This window comes from Macaca fascicularis, chromosome X, assembly GCF_037993035.2.
Source record: "Macaca fascicularis isolate 582-1 chromosome X, T2T-MFA8v1.1".
NCBI lineage: Eukaryota > Metazoa > Chordata > Mammalia > Primates > Cercopithecidae > Macaca > Macaca fascicularis.
In genome coordinates this window covers 54,534,123-54,555,863 of record NC_088395.1, presented here as the reverse complement: position 1 = coordinate 54,555,863, position 21,741 = coordinate 54,534,123, and the positions used below count along the sequence as shown (strand labels likewise).

The window sequence follows — 21,741 nt, the reverse complement described above, 5'->3', positions numbered from 1 at the left end:
AAGCAAAACTATAGGGGCAGAAAACAAATCAGTGGTTGGCAGAATCTGAGAGCTGGGGGTAGGAGTTGACTACGAAAGGGCCTGGAGAGTTTTGGGGGGGTGATGCAACTATATTTCGATTGTGGTGGTGGTTCACTCCTGTATATGTTTGTACAAACTCACATAACTAAAACTATAAAGAGCGAGTGAACTTGACTATATGTAAATTGTACCCTAATTGTTTTGAAAAATGAAGGTAAAAAGTTAAGATTAAAAAAACCTTTGAGATATGCTGTAGGTAGAGAAACTGCAGTCCCAACGTCTTTTTTATTTTTCTTTTTTTTTTTTTCCCTGAGACAGTCTCACTGTTGCCCACGTTGGAGTGCAGTGGCACAATCTCAGCTCAATGCAGCGTCAACCTCCTGGGCTCAAGAGATCCTCCGGCCTCAGCCCCGCAGGTAGCTGGGACTACAGGCATGAGACACCATGCCCAGCTAATTTTTGTATTTTTTTGATAGAGATGAGGTTCCGCCATATTGTTTAGGCTGGTCTTGAACTCCTGACCTCAAGTGATCTGCCTGCCTTGGCCTCCCAAAGTGCTGGGATTACAGTTGAGAGCCATTGTACCTCGCCTGCAGTCCCAAATTCTTACCGATATGACTACTTTAGTTTTGATTTTGGCCAAATTATGCTCCCATGCTGTTCCTTACTCATTTAGATACTTCCATTTCTAATATTTACCTCCCAGCACTTCTCCATTACTGATGGCGCCACCTCCTGATAAACCCGTAATTTGAAAATTACAATGGGTTTACCAGGAAGTAGCCCCATCATAAGTAGAGGTGCATTCTGAATGTATACTGCTTTTCCACCAAAAATCCCACATCAAACCACCAAAAGTCAGGGACTGTCTGTATTTTAAATGCTAAATTACGAAACGCTGTATGGTTGCAAAATAGACTTAGCTGTCCTGGTAGGCAATTTTTCATTATAACACTATACATACCAGGAGAGTTCAGTGAGATCGTGTGAAATAAGTTGTAGCCTATTCAAGAGGACTGAGTGTAGTTTTAGCAAGACACTAAAAACTAGTAGTTTAAGAAACTAAAGAGTTTTTTAAACCAAAAAAGAAAAAAATGCATTTAACGGACTTGGTAACAGAGACTGGCACAAAGTAGGGGCTTAATCAATCTTCCTTTGTTAAGGAGGGAGTACAATATAGAGGAAAGTGCCTGCATAGGGTTTTAATCATGCTTGGGTTCCAGTCCTAGCACCACCACTTAATATGCGCACTTGGGTCTGGCCATCCTGTCAACTTTTTCTTTTTTCGAGACAAAGTCTCACTCTGTCCCCTAGGCTGGAATGCAGTGATGTGATGTTGACTCACTGCAACCTCCATCTCCTGAGTTCAAGTGATTCTCCTGCCTCAGCCTCCTGCATAACTGGGATTATAAGTGTGAGCCACCATGCTCGGCCAACATTCTGAGATTACTTCCTTTTTTCATATGGGGAGACGTATTCCTTACTAGCAGAGCTGTATTGAGGGTTAAAAGTGGTGGCCGGGCGCGGTGGCTCAAGCCTGTAATCCCAGCACTTTGGGAGGCCGAGACGGGCGGATCACGAGGTCAGGAGATCGAGACCATCCTGGCTAACACAATGAAACCCCGTCTCCACTAAAAATACAAAAAAATTAGCCGGGCGTGGTGGCGGCGCCTGTAGTCCCAGCTACTCGGGAGGCTGAGGCAGGAGAATGGCGGGAACCCGGGAGGCGGAGCTTGCAGTGAGCCGAGATCGCGCCACTGCACTCCAGCCTGGGCGACAGAGCGAGACTCCGCCTCAAAAAAAAAAAAAAAAAGTGGTAATGGGTCTCCAGGGCTTGGTGCAGTTTGTACTCAACAAGTACGTAATTCTCTCCTTTGGTTGCCCCTGAATAAAAGAGTGGTCTGTACTTCCCTGCCTGAACAGCCCGCAGCCAATGGCGGTCCAGTCTTTGTCACATGGTTCCATTCTTAGGATGTAAATTAGGAGGTACCAGATTGAAAGGCAGAGGCAAAGGCAAGGTTTAAGATGCAGCTGTGGGGCTGGGTGCAGTGGCTCACGCCTGTAATCCCAGCACTTTGGGAGGCCGAAGCAAGTGGATCACTAGAGATCAAGAGTTCGAGACCAGCCTGGCCAACATGGTGAAACATTGTCTCTAACTAAAAATACAAAAATTAGCCAGGCGTGGTGGCAGGCACCTGTAATCCCAGCTACACGGGAGGCTAAGGCAGGAGGATCACTTGAACTCGGGAGGCAGAGGTTGCAGTGAGCTGAGATCACGCCATTGCACTCCAGCCTGGGCAACAGAGCAAAATAATTAAATAAAGGTGCAGCTGTGGGTCGAAGGATGGTGTGGAAGTTTGGGGTAGACATCCAAGACTGCAGTAATGCTATGCCCACCCACTTCAAATGTGTCGACTCAAGTAATTTGCTGGGAACTAAAGTCATTGGCAAAACCCCCAAAATACCCTGGCAAAGAAAGAAGATTGTGTTTCAGCTGCAATCATCTACCCTAATCCCCTTCTGAGGGCCTCTGGCACTGCTTGGGCTCACTGCCCTTGTCTGATGGGGTGGGATCTGCCAGAGGAGGTAGCTAATTATACTTTAATGAGGTGACTTACAGACACTGGAAAAGGAATTGGCTAGTACACTCCCATATATAGCAGCTCTCTCGAGGATACAGTCTGTGAATAAATGGTACTAGAACCCTCTTGAGGCCAGGCGCGGTGGCTCAAGCCTGTAATCCCAGCACTTTGGGAGGCCGAGACGGGCGGATCACGAGGTCAGGAGATCGAGACCATCCTGGCTAACACGGTGAAACCCCGTCTCTACTAAAAAATACAAAAAACTAGCCGGGCGAGGTGGCGGGCACCTGTAGTCCCAGCTACTGAGGAGGCTGAGGCAGGAGAATGGCATAAACCCAGGAGGCGGAGCTTGCAGTGAGCTGAGATCCGGCCACTGCACTCCAGCCCGGGTGACAGAGCGAGACTCTGACTCAAAAAAAAAAAAGAACCCTCTTGAGCCATGGAATTCAAATGCTAGTGCAATAGGAGACATGGTCACACAAGGGCAGGGTCCAGCCAGCATACTTCAGTTAAAGAGATTCCTCCAATTCACAATCTGCCCAGAACTGCCCCCAAGACAGGGCTTCCCCCAAAGCCTCCCTACTAACAGGTGCTTTGTTTTCTCTTCACACAAACAGGGTAGTGCCTACCACACTTCAGCACAAGCCAGGCTTGTTTGTTCTTTTCTTCCCTCTACCCTATCCCTAGAACCTTCCAGAGACACAGGAGGCTCGTTACTTTCTACTTTCTCTCACTGCCACCCAGGTGAAGACCTATGGACTTGGAAGATGCATGGCCCAAAGCCCACGGCAGGCATGCCTTGCCACTGAAATCTCCTGTGGGGTGGTAAAGAAACCCTCACCCTCCCGCAGGGACCCCCAGGTCTACCAGCAGCCCAACCTCTAGTGGCATATTCACCTATCTAAGAGTTTTGTAGAAAGAGTTTTGTAGGAGGTCAGCCCTCCACAGATGTTAGCACCTGAGCTCTGCTGATACTTCTTTTATTTCTCTTCTAAAACAGAGTAGGGGTTAAATAGAGGATATAGGATTTGGCAGCTGCAGTCCCTTGGGACTTTTTTTTTTTTTTTTTTTGAGATGGATTTTCGTGTTGTTGCCCAGGTTGGAGTGCAATGGTGCCGTCTAGGCTCACTGCAACCTCCGCCTCCTAGGTTCAGGCGAATTCTCCTGCCTCAGCCTCCCAAGTAGCTGGGATTACAGGCGCCTGCCACTACGCCTGGCTAATTTTTTTTGTACTTTTAGGAGAGATGGGGTTTCACCACGTTGGCCAGGCTGGTCTCGAACTCCTGATCTCAGGTGATCCACCCACTTCTGCCTCCCAAAGTGCTGGGATTACAGGCGTGAGCCACGGCACCTAGCCGGGACTGTTTTACTGGAGGAAAGGGAAAAGACACATAGTTGGGAAAGCGTTCTTTCAATATGCAGATGCTTCAGGGAGAACCAAACTATTTCACTGGTATTCCCCCGTACCACTGGAACTGGTGCTTGGAGCGGAAGGGAAGTGAGATCAGTCGATTAGTCACCAACACCATCATCAGCATTGCCAGAGAGGTCGAGAGCAGACATCATGGAATCAGACAGCTTGCTGGCGATTTTATCTGCAAATGGAGAAATATAGGCAGTATTTTGGTGACTGGCTCGCCACCAGGAGGCCTGCTGACGCTGGCCTACATCTACCTTGGTCTGCACCAAGCTCCTGAACTGGCTCACTTACCCCCAAACACTACCACAAAACTGGTGACTGCTGGAAGCCACTGCTCAGCTTCACAGGTAGACGATACATTTTTCTATCTGTGAAATGATCATCCCAACATAGCTTCTATCTCAGGGTTTCAGACTCACTGGGCTCCAAGTATTTTTGTCCAAATACCAAAGCAATAATTTTCCTTTACTGTGTTAAACTTAGCGCTCTACCATTACCCTCAAAACAAGGCTCTCACAGCAAAAGGCAACATGGCCGTAGGGGCTCTAAGCCTGAATGTTCACCACGCACACCTCCTATCCCCCAGACATACCCTGTTGTTTCTCAGGATGCCCCCCAGACTTCACCTCCTCCAGGAGGCCTTCTCTGATCACCCCTATCCAACCACCATTCCCAGGCTGGGTTAGGTTCCCTCACTGGGCTTGCTGGGTCTTCAGTATGATTACTATGTGCTCATGCTGCCAAGGTCTGTTTTCTTCTCTCCTCCCCACTCCCTAATAAGACTAGGAGTTCCAGGGCAATTCATCTGAATTCCCAGGACTCAGTGTGGAGCCAGGCCAAGAGTGAATGTCTGATTGTGTATGTTTGGTTACAGAACACAATCTAGTTCGAAGAATAGGGCTGATGTGGTCAATCAACCCGAAGTCTGTATTTTGGCTCTATCAACTACTAGTTGTCTTACCTTCAGTGCGTCACTTAATGCCTCTGGATTTCAGTTTTCTCACTTATCAAATAAGGGTAAGACTTTTGCAATGAGTTAGTGAAAATAAGTACAGCATGGAAACCCAAATGGGCCAGCTACACAATGTACCACCATTAAAACAAGGGGAAGAAGTTCTTTTGTGTATTAATGTAGACATATCCCTAAGATATACTGAGTGGAAAAATGATAGGGCAAAACCATGTGTCCACTAGATTGGCATTTGTGTGGAAAAAGAGAACAAAGAATATATAGATATTTGCTTGTGTGTCTATCTCGGGAAAGACACAAGAAACTAACTGGCTGACGAGGGGGCAGTCTGGATGACTAAGGGGTGGGAGAGATTTTACTGTATATCCTCTTGTACCTGTAGGATTTTGAGTGTAGTGCCTATTGATAAAGTAAAAATTATATATAGCCTGCAAGCTACCTAACAAATAGAGAGTACCTGATAAAGGCCGGGCGCGGTGGCTCAAGCCTGTAATCCCAGCACTTTGGGAGGCCGAGGTGGGTGGATCACGAGGTCAGGAGATCGAGACCATCCTGGCTAACACGTGAAACCCCGTCTCTACTAAAAAAATACAAAAATTAGCCGGGAGCGGTGGCGGGCGCCTGTAGTCCCAGCTACTCGGGAGGCTGAGGCAGGAGAATGGCGTGAACCCGGGAGGTGGAGCTTGCAGTGAGCTGAGATCCAGCCACTGCACTCCAGCCTGGGGGACAGAGCGAGACTCCGTCTCAAAAAAAAAAAAAAAAGAGAGTACCTGATAAATAAATGATGGTTATTTGAAACACAGACTAGGCAGGCCAGTGGTTCTCCCAATGTGATCCCCAGAGAAATAGCATCAGCTGGGAACCTGTTAGAAATACAAATTCTAAAAGGCCCCACATAAGACCTACTCAATTAGAAACTATGAGGGAGGGGCCCAGAAATCTGCATTTTAACAAACCCTCCAGGGAATCCTGATGTGAGCTGAAGTTTGAGAACCACTGTGGCTGGTAGTTGAGCCTCCTAGCTCATCCCTGCCCCCAACCCTAGACTGGGGCTGGACACAGAGAGATACTCATTCAGGAGCCCCAATCAAGATCCCAGGTGGGGCCACATGCGGTGGCTCACGTCTGTAATCCTAGCACTTTGGAAGGCCGAGGCAGGTGGATCACCTGAGGTCCGGAGTTCCAGACCAGCCTCGCCAACATGGCAAAACAGCATCTCTACTAAAAATACAAAAATGAGCCAGACATGGTGGCTGGTGCCTGTAATCCCAGCTACTCAGGAAGCTGAGGCAGGAGAATCGCTTGAACCCAGGGACAGAGGCTGCAGTAAGCCAGAAAAAAACAAAAACAGATCCCATGTGGGCCCTCTTTAGAGCACAGGGGTGGTCAGGGGCTCCCACCTGCACGTTTCTGCATCTTCTTCTTATTTTTCAGGGCAGATGCCAGAGCCTGGCCCTGTTGCAGCGGGTCCGTCTCCATGATCCTCTGCAGCACTGGGCGGCGGTCCACTGAGCAGACATCCACCATATTGTTGCTCTTAGGGCAGTGGTCCACACTGCGTTTAGCCCACCCCATCTGATGATGGTTCGGATTGGTGCAATACCCAGTGAGATCTCCAATCTAGGGAGAGACAGAAAACATAACGATGAGGTCTTGACCCCCAGAGAATCTCCAAAGACTTCTGCAGAAAAGGTAGGGACACAGGCTTGGGTAAGAACAGGAGCCTGGAGCCATGTGGAACTAGGCTCCAATTCTGGCCCCACCACACTCCAGCAAGTGCTTAGTTAACTCTCAGCCTCAGTTTCCTCATCTGTCAAACAGGAGATGGATAAGGGGTAGTTTGCATGGCCTTTACAAGAATAAAACGAAAAGGCAGGCCGGGCGCAGTGGCTCATGCCTATAATCCCAGCACTTTGGGAGGCCGAGACAGGCAGATCACGAAGTCAAGAGATCGAGACCATCCTGGCCAACATGATGAAACCCCGTCTCTACTAAAAATACAAAAATTAGCTGGGCGTGGTGGCACGCACCTGTAGTCCCAGCTACTTGGGAGGCTGAGGCAAGAGAATCGCTTGAACCTGGGTGGCGGAGGTTGCAGTGAGCCAAGATCGCACCACTGCACTCCAACCTGGTAACAGACACTGTCTCAAAAAAAAAAAAAAATTCTGGTGGGCACAGTGGTTCACTAGGATTAGGCCTGTAATCCTAGCACTTTGGGAGGCCAAGGCAGGAGGATCACTTGAGCCCAGGAGTTTGAGACCAGCCTAAGCATCAAAATGAGACCCTCGTCTCTACAAATAATTCTGTTAAAAATTAGCTGGGAGGCTGGGTGCGGTGGCTCAAGCCTGTAATCCTAGCACTTTGGGAGGCTGAGGCAGGCAGATCACTTGAGGTCAGGAGTTCTAGACCAGCCTGGCCAACATGGTGAAACCCTTTCTCTACTGAAAATACAAAAATTAGCCAGGTATGGTGGGGAGTGCCTATAATCCCAGCTACTTGGGAGGCTAAGGCAGGAGAATCACTTGAACCCAGGAGGTGCAGGTTGCAGTGAGCCAAGACTGCACCACTGCACTCCAGCCTGGGACACAGAGCAAGACCCTGTCTCAAAAATAAAAATAAAATTAGCTGGGCATGGTGGCTTGCATCTGTAATCCCAGGCACTTGGGAGGCTGAAGTGGGGGGATTGCTTGAGCCCAGGAGTTCAAGGTTGCAGTGAGCCAAGATCACACCACTGCACTCCAGCCCGAGTGCCACAGCAAGACCCTGTCTTAAAAAAAAAATTTTTTTTTTGAGACCTACTTTGTGTCCAGCTCTGTGTGGGGCACTGCTGGGGTCAGAGAAATGAGTGACTCCGTTCCATCTTTCTTTTTTTTTTTTTTTTTGAGACAGAGTTTCACTCTGTCGCCCAGGCTGGAGTGCAGTGGCATGATCTTGGCTCACTGTAGCCTATGCCTCCTGGGTTCAAGCAATCCTCCTGCCTCAGCCTCCCGAGTAGCTGGGATTATAGGTGCGCATCACCACACCTGGCTAATTTTATTTTTAGTAGAGATGGAGTTTCACCATGTTGGCCAGGCTGGCCTCGAACTCCTGACCTCAGGTGATCCACCCGCCTTGGCTTCCCAAAGTGCTGGGATTACAGGCATGAGCCACCACGCCCAGCCTCAGTTCCATCTTCAGGAAACAACCAGGCTAAAGAAGGTACAGCAATCTATACCACTAATCAGAGTATGGTAACTGCTAATTAGAAACATGAAGGATGAGTGACTGAGGTTAGGGATGATAGTGGTGTTCAACATACTACTGATGGGGAGGGGTCATTCCTGACTGAACACTAGAAAAACATAGAGCACACCTGAGTACCAAAAATGGTGTCTGTCTCTGGCCAGGCGCAGTGGGTCACACCTGTAATCCAAACACTTTGGGAGGCCAAGGAGGGCAGATCACTTGGGGTCAGGAGTTCGAGACCAGCCTGGTCGACATAGCTGGGTCCTGGACCACATGCTGCTGACCGCCCTTGCCCAGAGAACTCCTCAGCTTTCAAGACATGACTTGATAGGGTTTGGCTGTGTCCCCACCCAAAAATCTAATCTTGAATTGTAAACCCCATAATTCCCATAATCCCTACGTGTCAAGGCAGAGACTAACTGGAGGTAATTGAATCATGGGGGTGGTTTCCCCCACGCTCTTATCGTGATAGTGGGTTCTCATGAGACCTGATGGTTTTATGTGTTTGGTAGTTCCTCCTGTGTTCATTCTCCTTCCTGCCACCTTGTAAAGAAGATGCCTTGCTTCCCCTTCACCTTCTGTCATGGTTGTAAGTTTCCTGAGGCCTCCCCAGCTGTGCTGAACTGAGTCAATTAAACCTCTTTCCTTTATAAAGGACCCAGTCTCGGGCAGTTCTTTACAGCAGTATGAAAATGGACTAATACTTGAGCAAGACTTCCTTGACCCACAGGTAGTACAGGTTAGGGTCCTTGGATCCATGCTGTCCCAACCTCGACCCCTATCCACACCCTATGAGTCTCCATCACAGTGCGGATGTCTGTGTCTGAAACCCACTAAAATATGAACTCCTCAAGGGCAGAGATGGGGGATGGACTGGCAGAAGACGAGGCTGAAAAAACCTCTAGGAGTCATCACATCATGCCCTGCAGATCTTGAACAGCAGGTCACAGGCATATGGACTTGATCGTGTAGGTGTTGGGGAGCCATGAAATGAGTTTAAGCAGGGGAGGTGACATGGTCAGATTGGGCCATTAGAAATCATGGGACACGACCAGGTGCAGTGGCTCATGCCTGTAATCCCAGCACTTTGGGAGTCCAAGGCAGGTGGATCACCTGAGGTCAGGAGTTCAAGACCAGCCTGGCCAACATAGTGAAACCCCATCTCTACAAAAAAAAAAAAAAATTAGCCAGACATGGTGGCGGGCACCTGTAGTCCCAGCTGCTCGGGAGGCTGAGGCAGAAGAATTGCTTGAACCCAGGAGGTGGAGGTTGCAGTGAGCTAAGATCACAGCACTGCACTTCAGCCTAGGCGGCAGAGCGAGTCTCCGTCTCAAAAAAAAAAAAAAAAGAAAAGAAAGAAAAGAAAAGAAAGGAAAAGAAAAGAAAGAAAGAAAAAGAAACCAACCAACCAACCAACCAACCAACCAACCTTGGGACATATGTCCAAGTAAATGAGGGCTGGAAGTTTAGTTTAGGGTTACAGGAATGGTACGGATGAAAAGGATGAAAAGCTTGTCAAAAGATTTAGGAGGGAGAAGACATAGGTCTTGGTGACTGACAGAGTATAAGATCCCAGGCCAGGCGTGGTGGCTCATGCCTGCAATCCTAGCACTTTGGAAGGCCAAGGCAGGCAGATCACCCGAGGTCAGAGGTTCGAGACCAGCCTGGCCAACATAGCAAAACCCTGTCTCTACTAAAAATACAAAAATTAGCCGGGCATCGTGGCACATGCCTGTAATCCCAGCTAATTGGGAGGCTCAGGCAGGAGAATCACGTGAACCTGGGAGGAGAAGGTTGCAATGAGCCGAGATCACGGCACTGCACTGCAGTCTGGGTGACAGAGTGAGACTCTGTCTCAAAAGAAAAAAAAAAAAAAAAAAATCCTGGTACTAGTTAGGGAGAAGAAAGAGTCATTTGCAAGTTGGACAACTGGGTGGCTAGACAGTGATACCTATTCTGTGGGCTAGAACCAGGGCTGGGAAAGCTGCCTTAGAGAGCATGCCTGCTTCCTGGACCTGTCATTGCTTGGTAAAGGATGCACTAGGCCAGGCATCCAGAAGCCCACAGGCAGCAAGTGAACCACCCACATCTCACCACACGAAAGGCAGGTAAAAGGGACTGACCACTTCCCAGAGCCCTGGGGAGAGAAGAGGGTTGCCATGAACAAAGATGACAGGTACCTTATACACGGTGGTTTTATTTTCAATGGCATCTGCTATTTTCGTCATCGGAGAATGGAGCAACTTGATCTCCATTTCAAGTGGGTCCGTGTCACCCAACAGCTCATCAGATTCTCCAGCGGCCAAGCCTTTAACACAACCAACACCACTGTCAGGGCCCTGGCTACCCTCTGTAGCCAGCCCCCCTGGTCAGGCCTCAGTGAAAAGGATACACAGATGCTTCCCAGGGAAGTTAGGTGCAGGAACGTTTCACTCCTGCTGAGAGGCCACATGACTAAGAATTAAACGCATGGGTTTTGCAGTAGGACATTCACTTGCTGGGAGCTGGACTCAGAGCTTCAGCTTTCTCATTTGGAAAATGGGAATTCCACAAGCCCTCTTCACACTGGGCTGCTGTGAGACATGGCAGATGTCTGTAATGCTCTGGCCCAAGATGCTGCTCTGTAAATGGCAGGCACTGGGATTCCCTCCCCAGGACCAGACTTTCTCCTCCTCTCTCTGGTCCCTTGCCTGGAGCTGGCCTCTACTGCAACCCTCAGATGTGCCCACTGCCCTGTGCCCCACTACCCTTATGCCTGCTTGTATAATTTTGCCCCTATTCCCTACACTTGGCCTTCTAATCCCTACTCACCCTTCAAGATCCAGCACTAGGGCCACCTCCTCCAGAAAATGCTCACCACTAACCTGTTCCTCACTGTCTTCTCAATTTCTCAGACCTCAATCTTTTGCCAAAATGCATTCTCAGTGATGGAGCACCTCTTGCCCTCACATCCAGCCAGGGTCAAGCATCATCATAAGAACATAAGCTCAAACCCTTCTCAACTGCCCTACTTAACAGGGGAGGAAACTAAGGCCAGGTGCAGTGGCTCATGCCTGTAATCCCAGCACTTTGGGAGGCCAAGGCAGGTGGATTGCTTGAAGCCAGGAGTTCGAGACCAGCCTGGCCAACGTGGCAAAACCCCATCTCTACTAAAAATAAAAAAATTAGCCAGGCATGGTGGTGCACACCTCTAGTCCCAGCTACTCAGGCGGCTGAGGCACAAGAATCACTTGGCCCCAGGAGGCAGAGATTGCAGTAAGCCCAGATCATACCACTGCACTCCAGCCTGGGCAACAAAGCAAGACTCTGCCTCAAAAAAAAAAAAAAAAAGAAGAAGAAGAAGAAGAAGAAGAAGAAGAAACAAATTCAGACAGGGGGATGACCTGCCCAAAGCCACATGGGAAAACTAGAAAGCAGGCAAGTCCTCTTAACCTCGTGTGTAATACAAGGACACTAAAAGACCCAGAGAAGGAAAACTACTGGACCTCAAGAGAAAAAAATAGAGTATCTAGAAGCCAGGCTAGCCAAAGCTTCCTCAACTACCCCATAATGTCTACAGACAAGCCCAGAGGGCACTGGATACCTTCCTTAGGCAGTGTAGAGAATGAAGCAGGGAGCCACAAGCCAGGGCTGCAGAGAGTAGTATCTGAGGAGAGCAAACATTCTCAGGAGTTTCTGAGAGTCACATCTCCGCTCCCCAGCAAATAAGCATCTTAATAAAAACTAACATTTACTGAGCATCTATTTACTAAATGCCAGGCACTGTTGTTCTAAATGTCTTTTACATATTAAATAAATCCTCATAACTACCTTATCGGGTGGACTTATTGTCTCCATTTTACAGATAACATCATTGAGACAAAGAAGTGAAGTAATTTGTTTAGCATCACACAGTAAAAAGGAAACAAAGCTCGGATTTGAATCCAGGCAGTCTATACTTTTGGACACCCAGCTCCTCTGAGCTGGAAGAGTCTTCAACAGGGCAGGAGAACCAGGTCAAAGGCACCTCTGCTGATATCCTTTGGCAAATATCAGCTTTCTGTGACTTGGGTACCTTATTCACCAATGGGAGTAAGAAGGAAAATCTAGAAATGGACCTGAAATGGTTGTGAAAAAGCCTAAGGCAACATTAGAGAGTTTTTGAGAGAACATCTCAGTCCATTCCGGGTCCCAAGAGACAGGAATGGAGCCTCACATTTCCAGAGCACCTCAGTGGGCACCAGGTACCTTCTTTCGTATTTACCAAAAGCTCGCAACCACCCTCCCCCCACCCCCCACCCTCCCTGCCAGGGCCAGATTAGAATTCCCCACCTTGCAGGAAAAGAAATTAGGCCTCGAGCTGCTTAAGCAACTTGCCCAAAGCCCAAGTAGGGCCAAGGAAGCGGGAGGTCAAACATGGGATTTGCTGTCAGGTCTGCGTGGCCCCACTAGTGCAAGACCAAGTGGACCCACCCTGCCCACACTTACATTCCATGGTGTCTTCATTGGCCTGCTCAGTATCCTCGATATCAAAGACCTCGGTCATTTCCTTAACAATCTCAGCACTGAGATGGGTGGGCAGAGTGTGAGTGGGTGGTGGTGGTATATAGAAGCTAATCTTCCCGCTGCATTGGGAAATAGGGGAGATTAGTGGTGCTGTCACTGAGAGAACCAATGACAATCCAAGAGACGATGAGTTTGTAGGCCAGAAACAGCAAGGGAACAAGAAAACCCAGACAGTGGCTTCTGAACAAGAAGGAGTTGAGTTGCTGGATAATCACTGGGCATAAAGTCTTGAGCAGGACATGACCTGGCACCTTGGCCATCCTCTGCCCCAAGACCCAGGAAGTCAAGCTGCCCCAACGGCAATGAGCACAGATGAGCCTTTGTGGAGCCAGGCTCCCAGTGGGCCTCACCCTTACCCCTAACCTCCTCCTCACCTCACCCAGTCAGCTAGGACAGCTTTGGCCGCCTGTTCCTGACTGTATAAGCCTCCCTTCTTCTTCTTCCCCAAACGGTGGGCCACTGCCGTAAGAAAGTGCTCAGTGGTCTGGAACCCAGAGACGCCATAATAGTTGGAAATCTGGTGACGGGAGGAAGGAGAGAAGTCATGAGGAAGAATGAAGGGCCCTTGGAGTAGGGCAGGGCATCGGCCAGGGCTCTGCTGCAGACCTCCTCCAGGTTGCAGCGCTGCAGGATGGTCTCCACTGGGGTCACAGGGTCTGCCAGCTTCTGCACGTGGACGCAGTTACGCAAGATGGTGCCCACCTCTGAGTTGGGCCCTGGGACAATGCCTGGAGCATCCAGCAGCCGGATGAACTTGTCCAGGTAGACCTCCTGCATGAATCTGGGGGCAGGGAAGAAGAAAGACCGGATGTGGCTGGCATCGTACAGGCCCCAATCACGAAGGTGGGTCTGGGATGTGGGGGTGTAAAGGAGTGAGGGGAAGGTGTTATTAGAGATGAAGGTGGAGAGATGTAGAGCTGGAGGAGGGGTGACTGGGGCTCTACAGACTTGAGGCTAATTCTAATCTAGCATCTGCCACTGGGGACTGAGCTGCAGGACCCTTGGGCAAGCTTGACTCTCCAAGCCTCAGCTGCTTCATCCAGTCAACAGAGCTCCCATTAGTAGCCCAATCTTGCATGGTTATTCAGAAGCTTCAAGGCGCTAACCCGAACCACCCATCTGGGGACCTGCCTACACCTAGGATGTGTCAGGAAAATGAGGGCTATGAGACTCCTATGCCTGGGGAAAGCATCAGGGGATGGTCCACGATAAGGAAAGGGACAGGGGCTGAAGGCATGGGAGTTGGGGGGAAATGGTAGGGTCAAGGAATTGTGGAGTAGGGGAGCAGGCAGGTGCTTACTTGGTAATTCCAGGAACAGCTCCCACGCTGCATGCGCGGCTGCGCTTCAGGCTATTGATTAGGCTGCTCTTCCCAACATTGGGAAGACCTACAAAGTAGCAGCAGATGGCTCAGGGCAGAAGAGGCCCTCAGGAACACTCAGGCCAGCCTGTGTGAGGGAGGCCCAGCCAGGGGCAGTAACCAGGCCATGGGGAAACCAAAAAATTGAGCCTGGCCTCCTCCCTTCCCACCCCGGGCCCTGACAAAGCCCCTATAGGGCCTTTCTACCTCTCCCCTCCATTTGTGAGCATGCTAGATAGGTATGTCCCTCTCTCTAGATGTGACACCAACCTCCCACCCACAATCAGCCAGGCAGAGGTCCTCAATGCAAGGCCTCAGTGGCACAATCCAACAGAAGGTGGACATCAAGAAATGTCTAAGAAACAGAGAACAACCTGTCTGGGTGTATCATTCCATGGATGGGGATGGAGGTCATCTCCAGATGCCAGTCTCTCTGTGCAGCTGTCTACCTGAGGTATGTATTTTGCTGTTTGGGCATCTGTCAGCCATTCTCAGCCTGTGGATGTCTTTGTGTTTCCCCTCACTGGGCCTCATTCTCACCGTTCTCTTTCTGTATGTGCTCAATTTACATGTGTGTACTATTGTCTCAAGCATATACTTGTTTCAACCCGAGAAAGCTGATTGCCTAAAGAAAAAAAAAGTATATGTCTAAGTATACCTCTCGTGCATGAAGCCTCTGCACACCTCTCTCCCCCCTCCCTCTCTCTAGGTCATTATTCTAAATATCGCCATGCATGGAAGTCTCTGCATCTCTCTCTCTCTCTCTCTGTCATTCCCATTCTCAGTATCACCACTTTTTCCTTTTCCTGTCTCTCCCACTCAGTCTCTTTCTCTATCTTATCTTTGTTTCTCTCTGTGCCTCTGTATCGAAGTACCTCTCTCTCTGCCAATTTGTCTGTCTCTCATTCTGGCCATTGCTCTTTTCTGATTCTCTCCACCCCACCAATTCTGCCTCTATTTATAATTCCCTCCATGCCAACTCCTCTCAGCCTCTGTCCACGCTCCTTATCTCTGTGGGCTGGTCACTTCGTGGGTGCCTCTCTGTATGTGTCTCACGGTGTCTCTTCTACTCTCTCCCTGTCTGCGCCTCCTTAACGTCCTCTCTGTATGTCTCTATTTCTCTCTGTACAGGTACACATATCTCCCTCATCGTGACATGTCTGTGTATTTGTGTCCCTCTGTGACTCTGGGTACGTGATTATGTTCAAGGGTCAAAGTGTATGTGGGCACATGTGTGTCTTTTCTTTTTTTTTTTTTTTTTTTTGAGATGGAGTCTCACGCTGTTGCCCAGGCTGGAGTGCAGTGGCGCGATCTCGGCTCACTGCAAGCTCCGCCTCCCAGGTTCCCGCCATTCTCCTGCCTCAGCCTCCTGAGTAGCTAGGACTACTGGCGCCCGCAACCGCGCCCGGCTAATTTTTTGTATTTTTAGTAGAGACGGGGTTTCACTGTGGTCTCGATCTCCTGACCTTGTGATCCGCCCGCCTCGGCCTCCCAAAGTGCTGGGATTACAGGCTTGAGCCACCGCACCCGGCCTATGTGTGTCTTTTCTTTGAGACAGAGTCTCGTTCTGTTGCCCAGGCTGGATCTCAACAGTGGCATGATCTCAACTCACTGTAACCTCCACCTCCCAGATTCAAGCTATTCTCCTGCCTCGGCCTCCTGAGTACCTGAGATTACAGATGCCTGCCACCACACCCAGCTAATTTTTGTGTTTTTAGTAGACGTGGGGTTTTGCCATGTTGGCCATGCTGGTCTCAAACTCCTGACCTCAAGTGATCTGTGCACCTCAGCCTCCCAAAGTGCTGGGGCTACAGGCATGAATGAGCTGCCACATCCGGCCCTCCTTGTGGTTCTATGTGCATTGAGGGAGCGGCACTGGGGTGGGTGTGTGGGGGAAGGGCTTGGTCTGCATGCATTTTGACTCTGGCTCTGTCTCTCTAGATGTGCCTCCTCTGGATCTCTGGGTCTGTAGCGTGGGTCTGTGTATGTGTTTGTGGATCTGTATGTGTAAGAGCTATGTGTATGTGTTCCTCTGTATCTACAGCCTTGTCCAGTCTGCTTCCATGTATCTCTCTCTCTGAATCTGTCTCTATCCCTGTAGTGTGTTTGTCTCTCTCATTCTTTCTTTAGGAATACATCTGCCTCTCTACATACATGGGTTATCTCTGCCCTTCCTATGTCTCCCTCAGCAGATCTCTGTATGCATGTCTGTCTCTATGTCCCTTTTGGTGTTTCTGATTGTATCTCCCTCTTTGCATGCCTCCATCATGTAAATTTGTCTCCTCTTTCCATTCCCCACCAACCCTGCCATCTGGCTTCCCAGTGCGTTCTCTGTGTCTTCTTCTGTATCTATCCCGGTATGCATACCTATACCCTCTCAGTGTCTAGCTCTCTCTCCAATGTCTTTCTCACGTGGCTTCACATTCTCTCTCTGGTCATCTATCTCTGCCTCTCTCAATTTCCCTACTCCATTCCCATCATTCCTCCCTCAGGAACCTGTGTTCCAGAAAGGCCTAGGTTTGATCCTCAGCTCTGCCTTGTCTTGCACAAGGCTGGGCAACAAAAGTCCCTTTGTCCTTCTCTGGGCCTCACTCAGAATTCTCATCTGTAAAAGGTAGATGGTCACCCCACCCTCCCACAGCTCTGATAGGATGAGATAGTGCCAACTCCAAGCCTGGCACCCTGCATTTGCTCCATGGATCTAATATTCAATACACAGTGATGCCCACCCATCCAAGTTACAAGTCATGAAACCCTTCCTGAACCACTCCTCTCTTCCCCTAAAAGACAACGAAGCTCCCAGGATCCTTTCCCCCAGTGAAGTGTCCGCCCAAGAAAGAAGCCTGGGCCCCATGACCACCCAGCAGGTCTTACCCACAACACCCACACGAATGTGGGTGCGCACTTCACCAAGGCGGCAATAGTTCCCCAGAACCCTCATGAGGTTTTCAGCTCCAAAGCAGGCTTTGCTTTTCAGCAGTGACTCAGAGGCCTGATCTACTGGTACGCTGCAACGATTCTGGAAAAAAAAAATGAATATTAAAGAGACATCAGGTGGTAGATGAGGTCTGAGCCCAGATTTAACTTTCAGGGCCTCCCTATGATCACTGAGCTCCTCAGCCTGAAACTGAAGGCTTCTCACACAGATCTTGAACACGTGTCACTTCCCCATTCCCCTCCACTGTCTTTGTGTCTCCAGTCTTCTCTGCCCCTGCCTCTGCCTGGACACATGTCACTTGCCTCCCTTGGCAGTGGCCGGATGGCATCCTGGCTCTAGATAGGGCAGGTTTGAGCTCCAGGTCTACTTCTCACAGGCCTATGTCCAGCAAAGCCTGCTTCCCTTCTCCAGGCCCTGTGTGCACAACAGGGATGCCCACCCTCCCTGCCTACGCAGGGATGAGCGGGAGCCTGGCCCACAGCCTACCCTCCCTCAATTCCTCACACATGACAAGGCCATCCCAACCTTTACTCCTGATGCCACCTCTTTACTCCTGATGCCACCTCCTCTGCCCAGAATTTCCTCCCTCCTCTTCCCTTACTTTTTTTCTTTGAGACAGAGTCTTACTCTGTCACCCAGGCAGGAGTGTGGTGGCACAATCTTGGCTCACTGCAACGTCCACCTCCTGGGTTCAAACGATTCTCATGCCTCAACCTCCCGAGTAGCTGGGACTACAGGCACGCACCACCACACCCGGCTAATTTTTGTATTTTTAGTAGAGACAGGGTTTCGCCATGTTGGTCAGGCTGGTCTCAAACTCCTGGCATCAAGCAGTCTGCCCACCTTGGCCTCCCAAAGTGCTGGGATTACAGGCGTGAGGCACCGCGCCCAGCCACAGAATTGTTTCCAATATCACAAAATTGGAACTAGCCTATATATCCACCAATAAGAAAGAGGTTAAAAAGCTATATCCTAAAAGTGGAATACAAATGAAATACAGCTGTTAGAAAAAGTGACTTCTGGGCCGGGCGCGGTGGCCCAAGCTTGTAATCCCAGCACTTTGGGAGGCCGAGACGGGCGGATCACAAGGTCAGGAGATCGAGACCATCCTGGCTAACACGGTGAAACCCCGTCTCTACTAAAAAGTACAAAAAACTAGCCGGGCGAGGTGGCGGGCGCCTGTAGTCCCAGCTACTCGGGAGGCTGAGGCAGGAGAATGGTGTAAACCCAGGAGGCGGAGCTTGTAGTGAGCCGAGATCCGGCCACTGCACTTCAGCCTGGGCGACAGAGCGAGACTCCGTCTCAAAAAAAAAAAAAAAAAGATAAAGTGACTTCTGGCCGGGTGCTATGGCTCATGCCTGTAATCCAGCACTTTGGGAGGCCAAGGCAGACGGATCACTTGAGGTCAAAAGTTTAAGACCAGCCTGGCCAACACGGCAAAACCACGTCTCTAAAAATACAAAAATTAGCTGGGCATGGTGGCATGCGCCTGTAATCCCAGCTACTTGGGAGGCTGAGGCAGGAAAATCGCTTGAACCCAGGAGGCAGAGGTTTGCAGTGACCCAAGACTGCACCAGTGCACACCAGCCTGGGCGATAGTGAGACGTCACCTCAAAAAAGAAAAAAGAAAAAAAAAAAGAAAGAAAAGAAAAGGCAGCAGCTTCTATTTTTGCCATCAAAAAGGCCAAGAAGCTGGGCATGGTGGCTCACACCTGTAATCCCAGCACTTTGGGAAGCTGAAGCGTGGATCACTTGAGGTCAGGAGTTCAAGATCAGCCTGACCAACATGGTGAAACCCTGTCTCTACTAAAAATACAAAATTAGCCAAGCGTGGTGGCGCATGCCTGTCATCCCAGCTACTTGGGAGGCTGAGGGAAGAGAATTGCTTGAACCTGGGAGGCAGAAGTTGCAGTGAGCCGAGATCGTGCCATCCCACTCCGGCCTGGGCAACAAGAGCGAAACTTCATCTCAAAAAAAATTAAAGTGAAAATTTTAAAAAGGCCAAGAAAATGTAAATAAGGTGTCATGTTTCTGAAAAGTTTAACAGTTTAATGCTATCAAATGTTGCCAAGGGTGCAGGAAAAGAGGCCCTCTCACGCATTCATCTACCCCACTGGTGGGAGTATAAATTGGTACAGCCATCATGGAGGGCGATTCATCAGTGTATAGGTAAAGGTAAAATGCAGAAAGGCTATGACCCAGCCACTCCCTTTCTCTACCTCACCTACAAACACACACCTGCCCATGTGCCAAGGAGACACATGCAAGGGTATTTGCAGAAGCCCAGGTTATAACGATAAAAAACTGGAAACTAATTGTATTCAGCATCAAAAAGGCACATGTCTATAGAAAGATGTCCAAGAGAAAAAAAACTAAGCCACAGAATGATATACATAATACTTCCAAACAGTATTCCCTCTTTATATATACACTTCTATGTATATCCAAAGCACAGAATAACGTTTGGAAGAAGGCCGAGTGCAGTGGCTTACGCCTGTAATCTCCACACTTTGGAAGGCTGAGATGGGAGGGTCACTTGAGGCCAGGAGTTTGAGACCAGAGTGGTCAACAAAGCAAGACCCCCATCTCTACAAAAATATAAAAGATAAAAATTAGCCTGGCATGGAGGCATGCACCTATAGTCCAAGGTACTCAGGAGGCTGAGGCAGGAGGATGTCTTGAGCCTAGGAGTTTGAGACTTCAATGAGCTATCATCACACCACTGCACTGAGGCCTGGATGACCAATTGAGACCCTGTATCTAAAATAAAGTCTGGAAGAATACATACCAAACTGTCAATGGTAGTTACCTCTGGGCATGAATAAAGAGACTAGAATTAGGGAGACTGGTGAAAAGGTATTTAAGCTTTATCTGTAGTTAATTTTATTTTTTCTACTTTATTTTTTAATAAGTTTAACATCCAATGCAAAATTGAAAAAAATGTCCCTTAGTATCCAATTTCTCTCCCAGAAGCAATCAGTTTCTGTATTAATATTTTACAATGAATACATATTTCTCTATTAATGATATAATTGGGAAGAACTGTGATTTGTTTCAAAGAGAAAAATGACTGGAGATACATGTATTTTTTAAAGTTAACAAGTAGTTGGTTGTGCACAGTGGCTCACACCTATAATCCTAGCATGTTGGGAGGCCAAGGCTGGTGGATCACCTGAGGTCAGGAGTTCGAGACCAGCCTGGCCAACATGGTGAAACCCCATCTCTACTAAAAAAAAAAAAATACAAAACTTAGCCACAATCCTAGCTACTCTGGAGGCTGAGGCACAAGAATCACTTGAACCCAGGAAGCAGAGATTGCAGTGGGCCGAGATAGTGCCACTGCACTCCAGCCTGGGTGACAAAGTGAGACTTTGTCTCAAAAAATAAAAAATAAAGTTAGACTGGGAGCAGTGGCCTGTAATCCCAGCACTTTGGGAGGCCAAGGTGGGTGGATCACCTGAGGTCAGGAGCTTGAGCCCAGCCTGGCCAACATGACGAAACCCCATCTCTACAAAAAATACAAAAATTAGCCGGGCATGGTGGCACGCGCCTATAGTCCCAGCTACTCAGGAGGCTGAGGCAGAAGAATTGCTTGAACCTGGTGGGGGCAGCGGTTGCGGTGAGCCAAGATCACGCCATTGCACTCCAGCCCGGGTGACAGAGTGAGACTCTGTCTCAAATAAATAAATAAATAAATAAATAAACAAGTAGTTAACTGTATTTTACAAATTCTCCATAGACATTATGTTTTATCCTTACAACTGAAAAAAAAGAAATGTTTCCTGAAGAGTGATAATATAGGAAGAAGTGAAGTGAAACTAATATTAAGAAGTCACCAGCCAGGCATGGTGGCTCATGCCTGTAATCCCAGCACATTGGGAGGCCAAGGCAGGTGGATCACCTGAAGTCAGGAGTTCAAGACAAGCCTGGTCAACATGGTGAAACCCCATCTCTACTAAAAATACAAAAATTAGCAAGGCATGGTGACGCGTGCTTATAATCCCAGCTACTTGGGAGGCTGAGGCAGGAGAGTCATTTGAACCCAGAAGGTGGAGGTTGCAGTGAGCCGAGATCGCGCCATTGCACTCCAACCTGGGCAACAAAAGTGAAACTCCGTCTCAAAAAAAACAAAAAGAAAAAAAAGTCTCTTGGTGGAGCAAAAAGCTCAAAGTTGAAGGCCCAGTTCTAATACTAAAGGGCTGGAGGTTCCAGTCCAAGTCACAACTCCCCCCAACTCTGGCCCCAAACTACCCTGAAAGCGGCTAGATGACCCTAGCCCCAGGCTTACCAGGTTTTTGACCTGATGCTGGGTACTGGCCTTGAAAGCCACAGTTGGCAACTCATTGCGAAGGTAATCCAGCCATTTCTCCACAACCTCCTTGGGGACCAGGTCTGGGGTAAATATAGGAACAGACGGGGCTGGTAAGCAGAACAACACCTCCATGGTTCCCTCCAAAGACACCTCCACCCATACCCAAAGCTAGGCCCACCTACCATCAACAGGTCTCTCGAATGGCCCTGTCATTCCCATCCAGTCCGCAGGTTGGAGTTAGAAAGAACAGTCTGGTCTATGGGTTGCGTTAACCCTCCCTGAGGGGGCCTCTGTTCCCTCAGGGAATGGACAAACTAGCTTTCTGGTCCCAAACGTTCTCTTTCCAAAACAGCGTCAGGAGCATCAGA

The 21,741-nt window shown here is 49.0% G+C and overlaps 1 protein-coding gene across 7 annotated transcripts in view; it reads right to left on the bottom strand.

Annotated features, from left to right (window-relative positions):
- Positions 1-3,569: 3,569 nt before the first annotated feature.
- The window catches only part of GNL3L (G protein nucleolar 3 like), a 37,458-nt gene continuing 19,286 nt past the window's right edge, over positions 3,570-21,741 (bottom strand). For 3 of the 7 annotated variants that reach the window (XM_065537990.2, XM_005593679.5, XM_015443498.4), the window contains 9 exons: positions 21,350-21,453; positions 16,998-17,142; positions 14,064-14,151; positions 13,370-13,544; positions 13,138-13,280; positions 12,686-12,822; positions 10,399-10,526; positions 6,394-6,613; positions 3,570-4,198 (listed from right to left, as the gene is read on the bottom strand). In XM_065537990.2, coding sequence (XP_065394062.1) covers positions 4,116-4,198; positions 6,394-6,613; positions 10,399-10,526; positions 12,686-12,822; positions 13,138-13,280; positions 13,370-13,544; positions 14,064-14,151; positions 16,998-17,142; positions 21,350-21,453 — 1,223 coding nt within the window. In that variant the 3' untranslated portion in view covers positions 3,570-4,115. Of the gene's footprint in view, positions 4,199-6,393; positions 6,614-10,398; positions 10,527-12,685; positions 12,823-13,137; positions 13,281-13,369; positions 13,545-14,063; positions 14,152-14,497; positions 14,628-16,997; positions 17,143-21,349; positions 21,454-21,741 lie in introns of those variants that run through there. The other 4 variants (XM_074029852.1, XM_065537989.2, XM_074029853.1 and 1 more) reach the window with 3 other exon arrangements.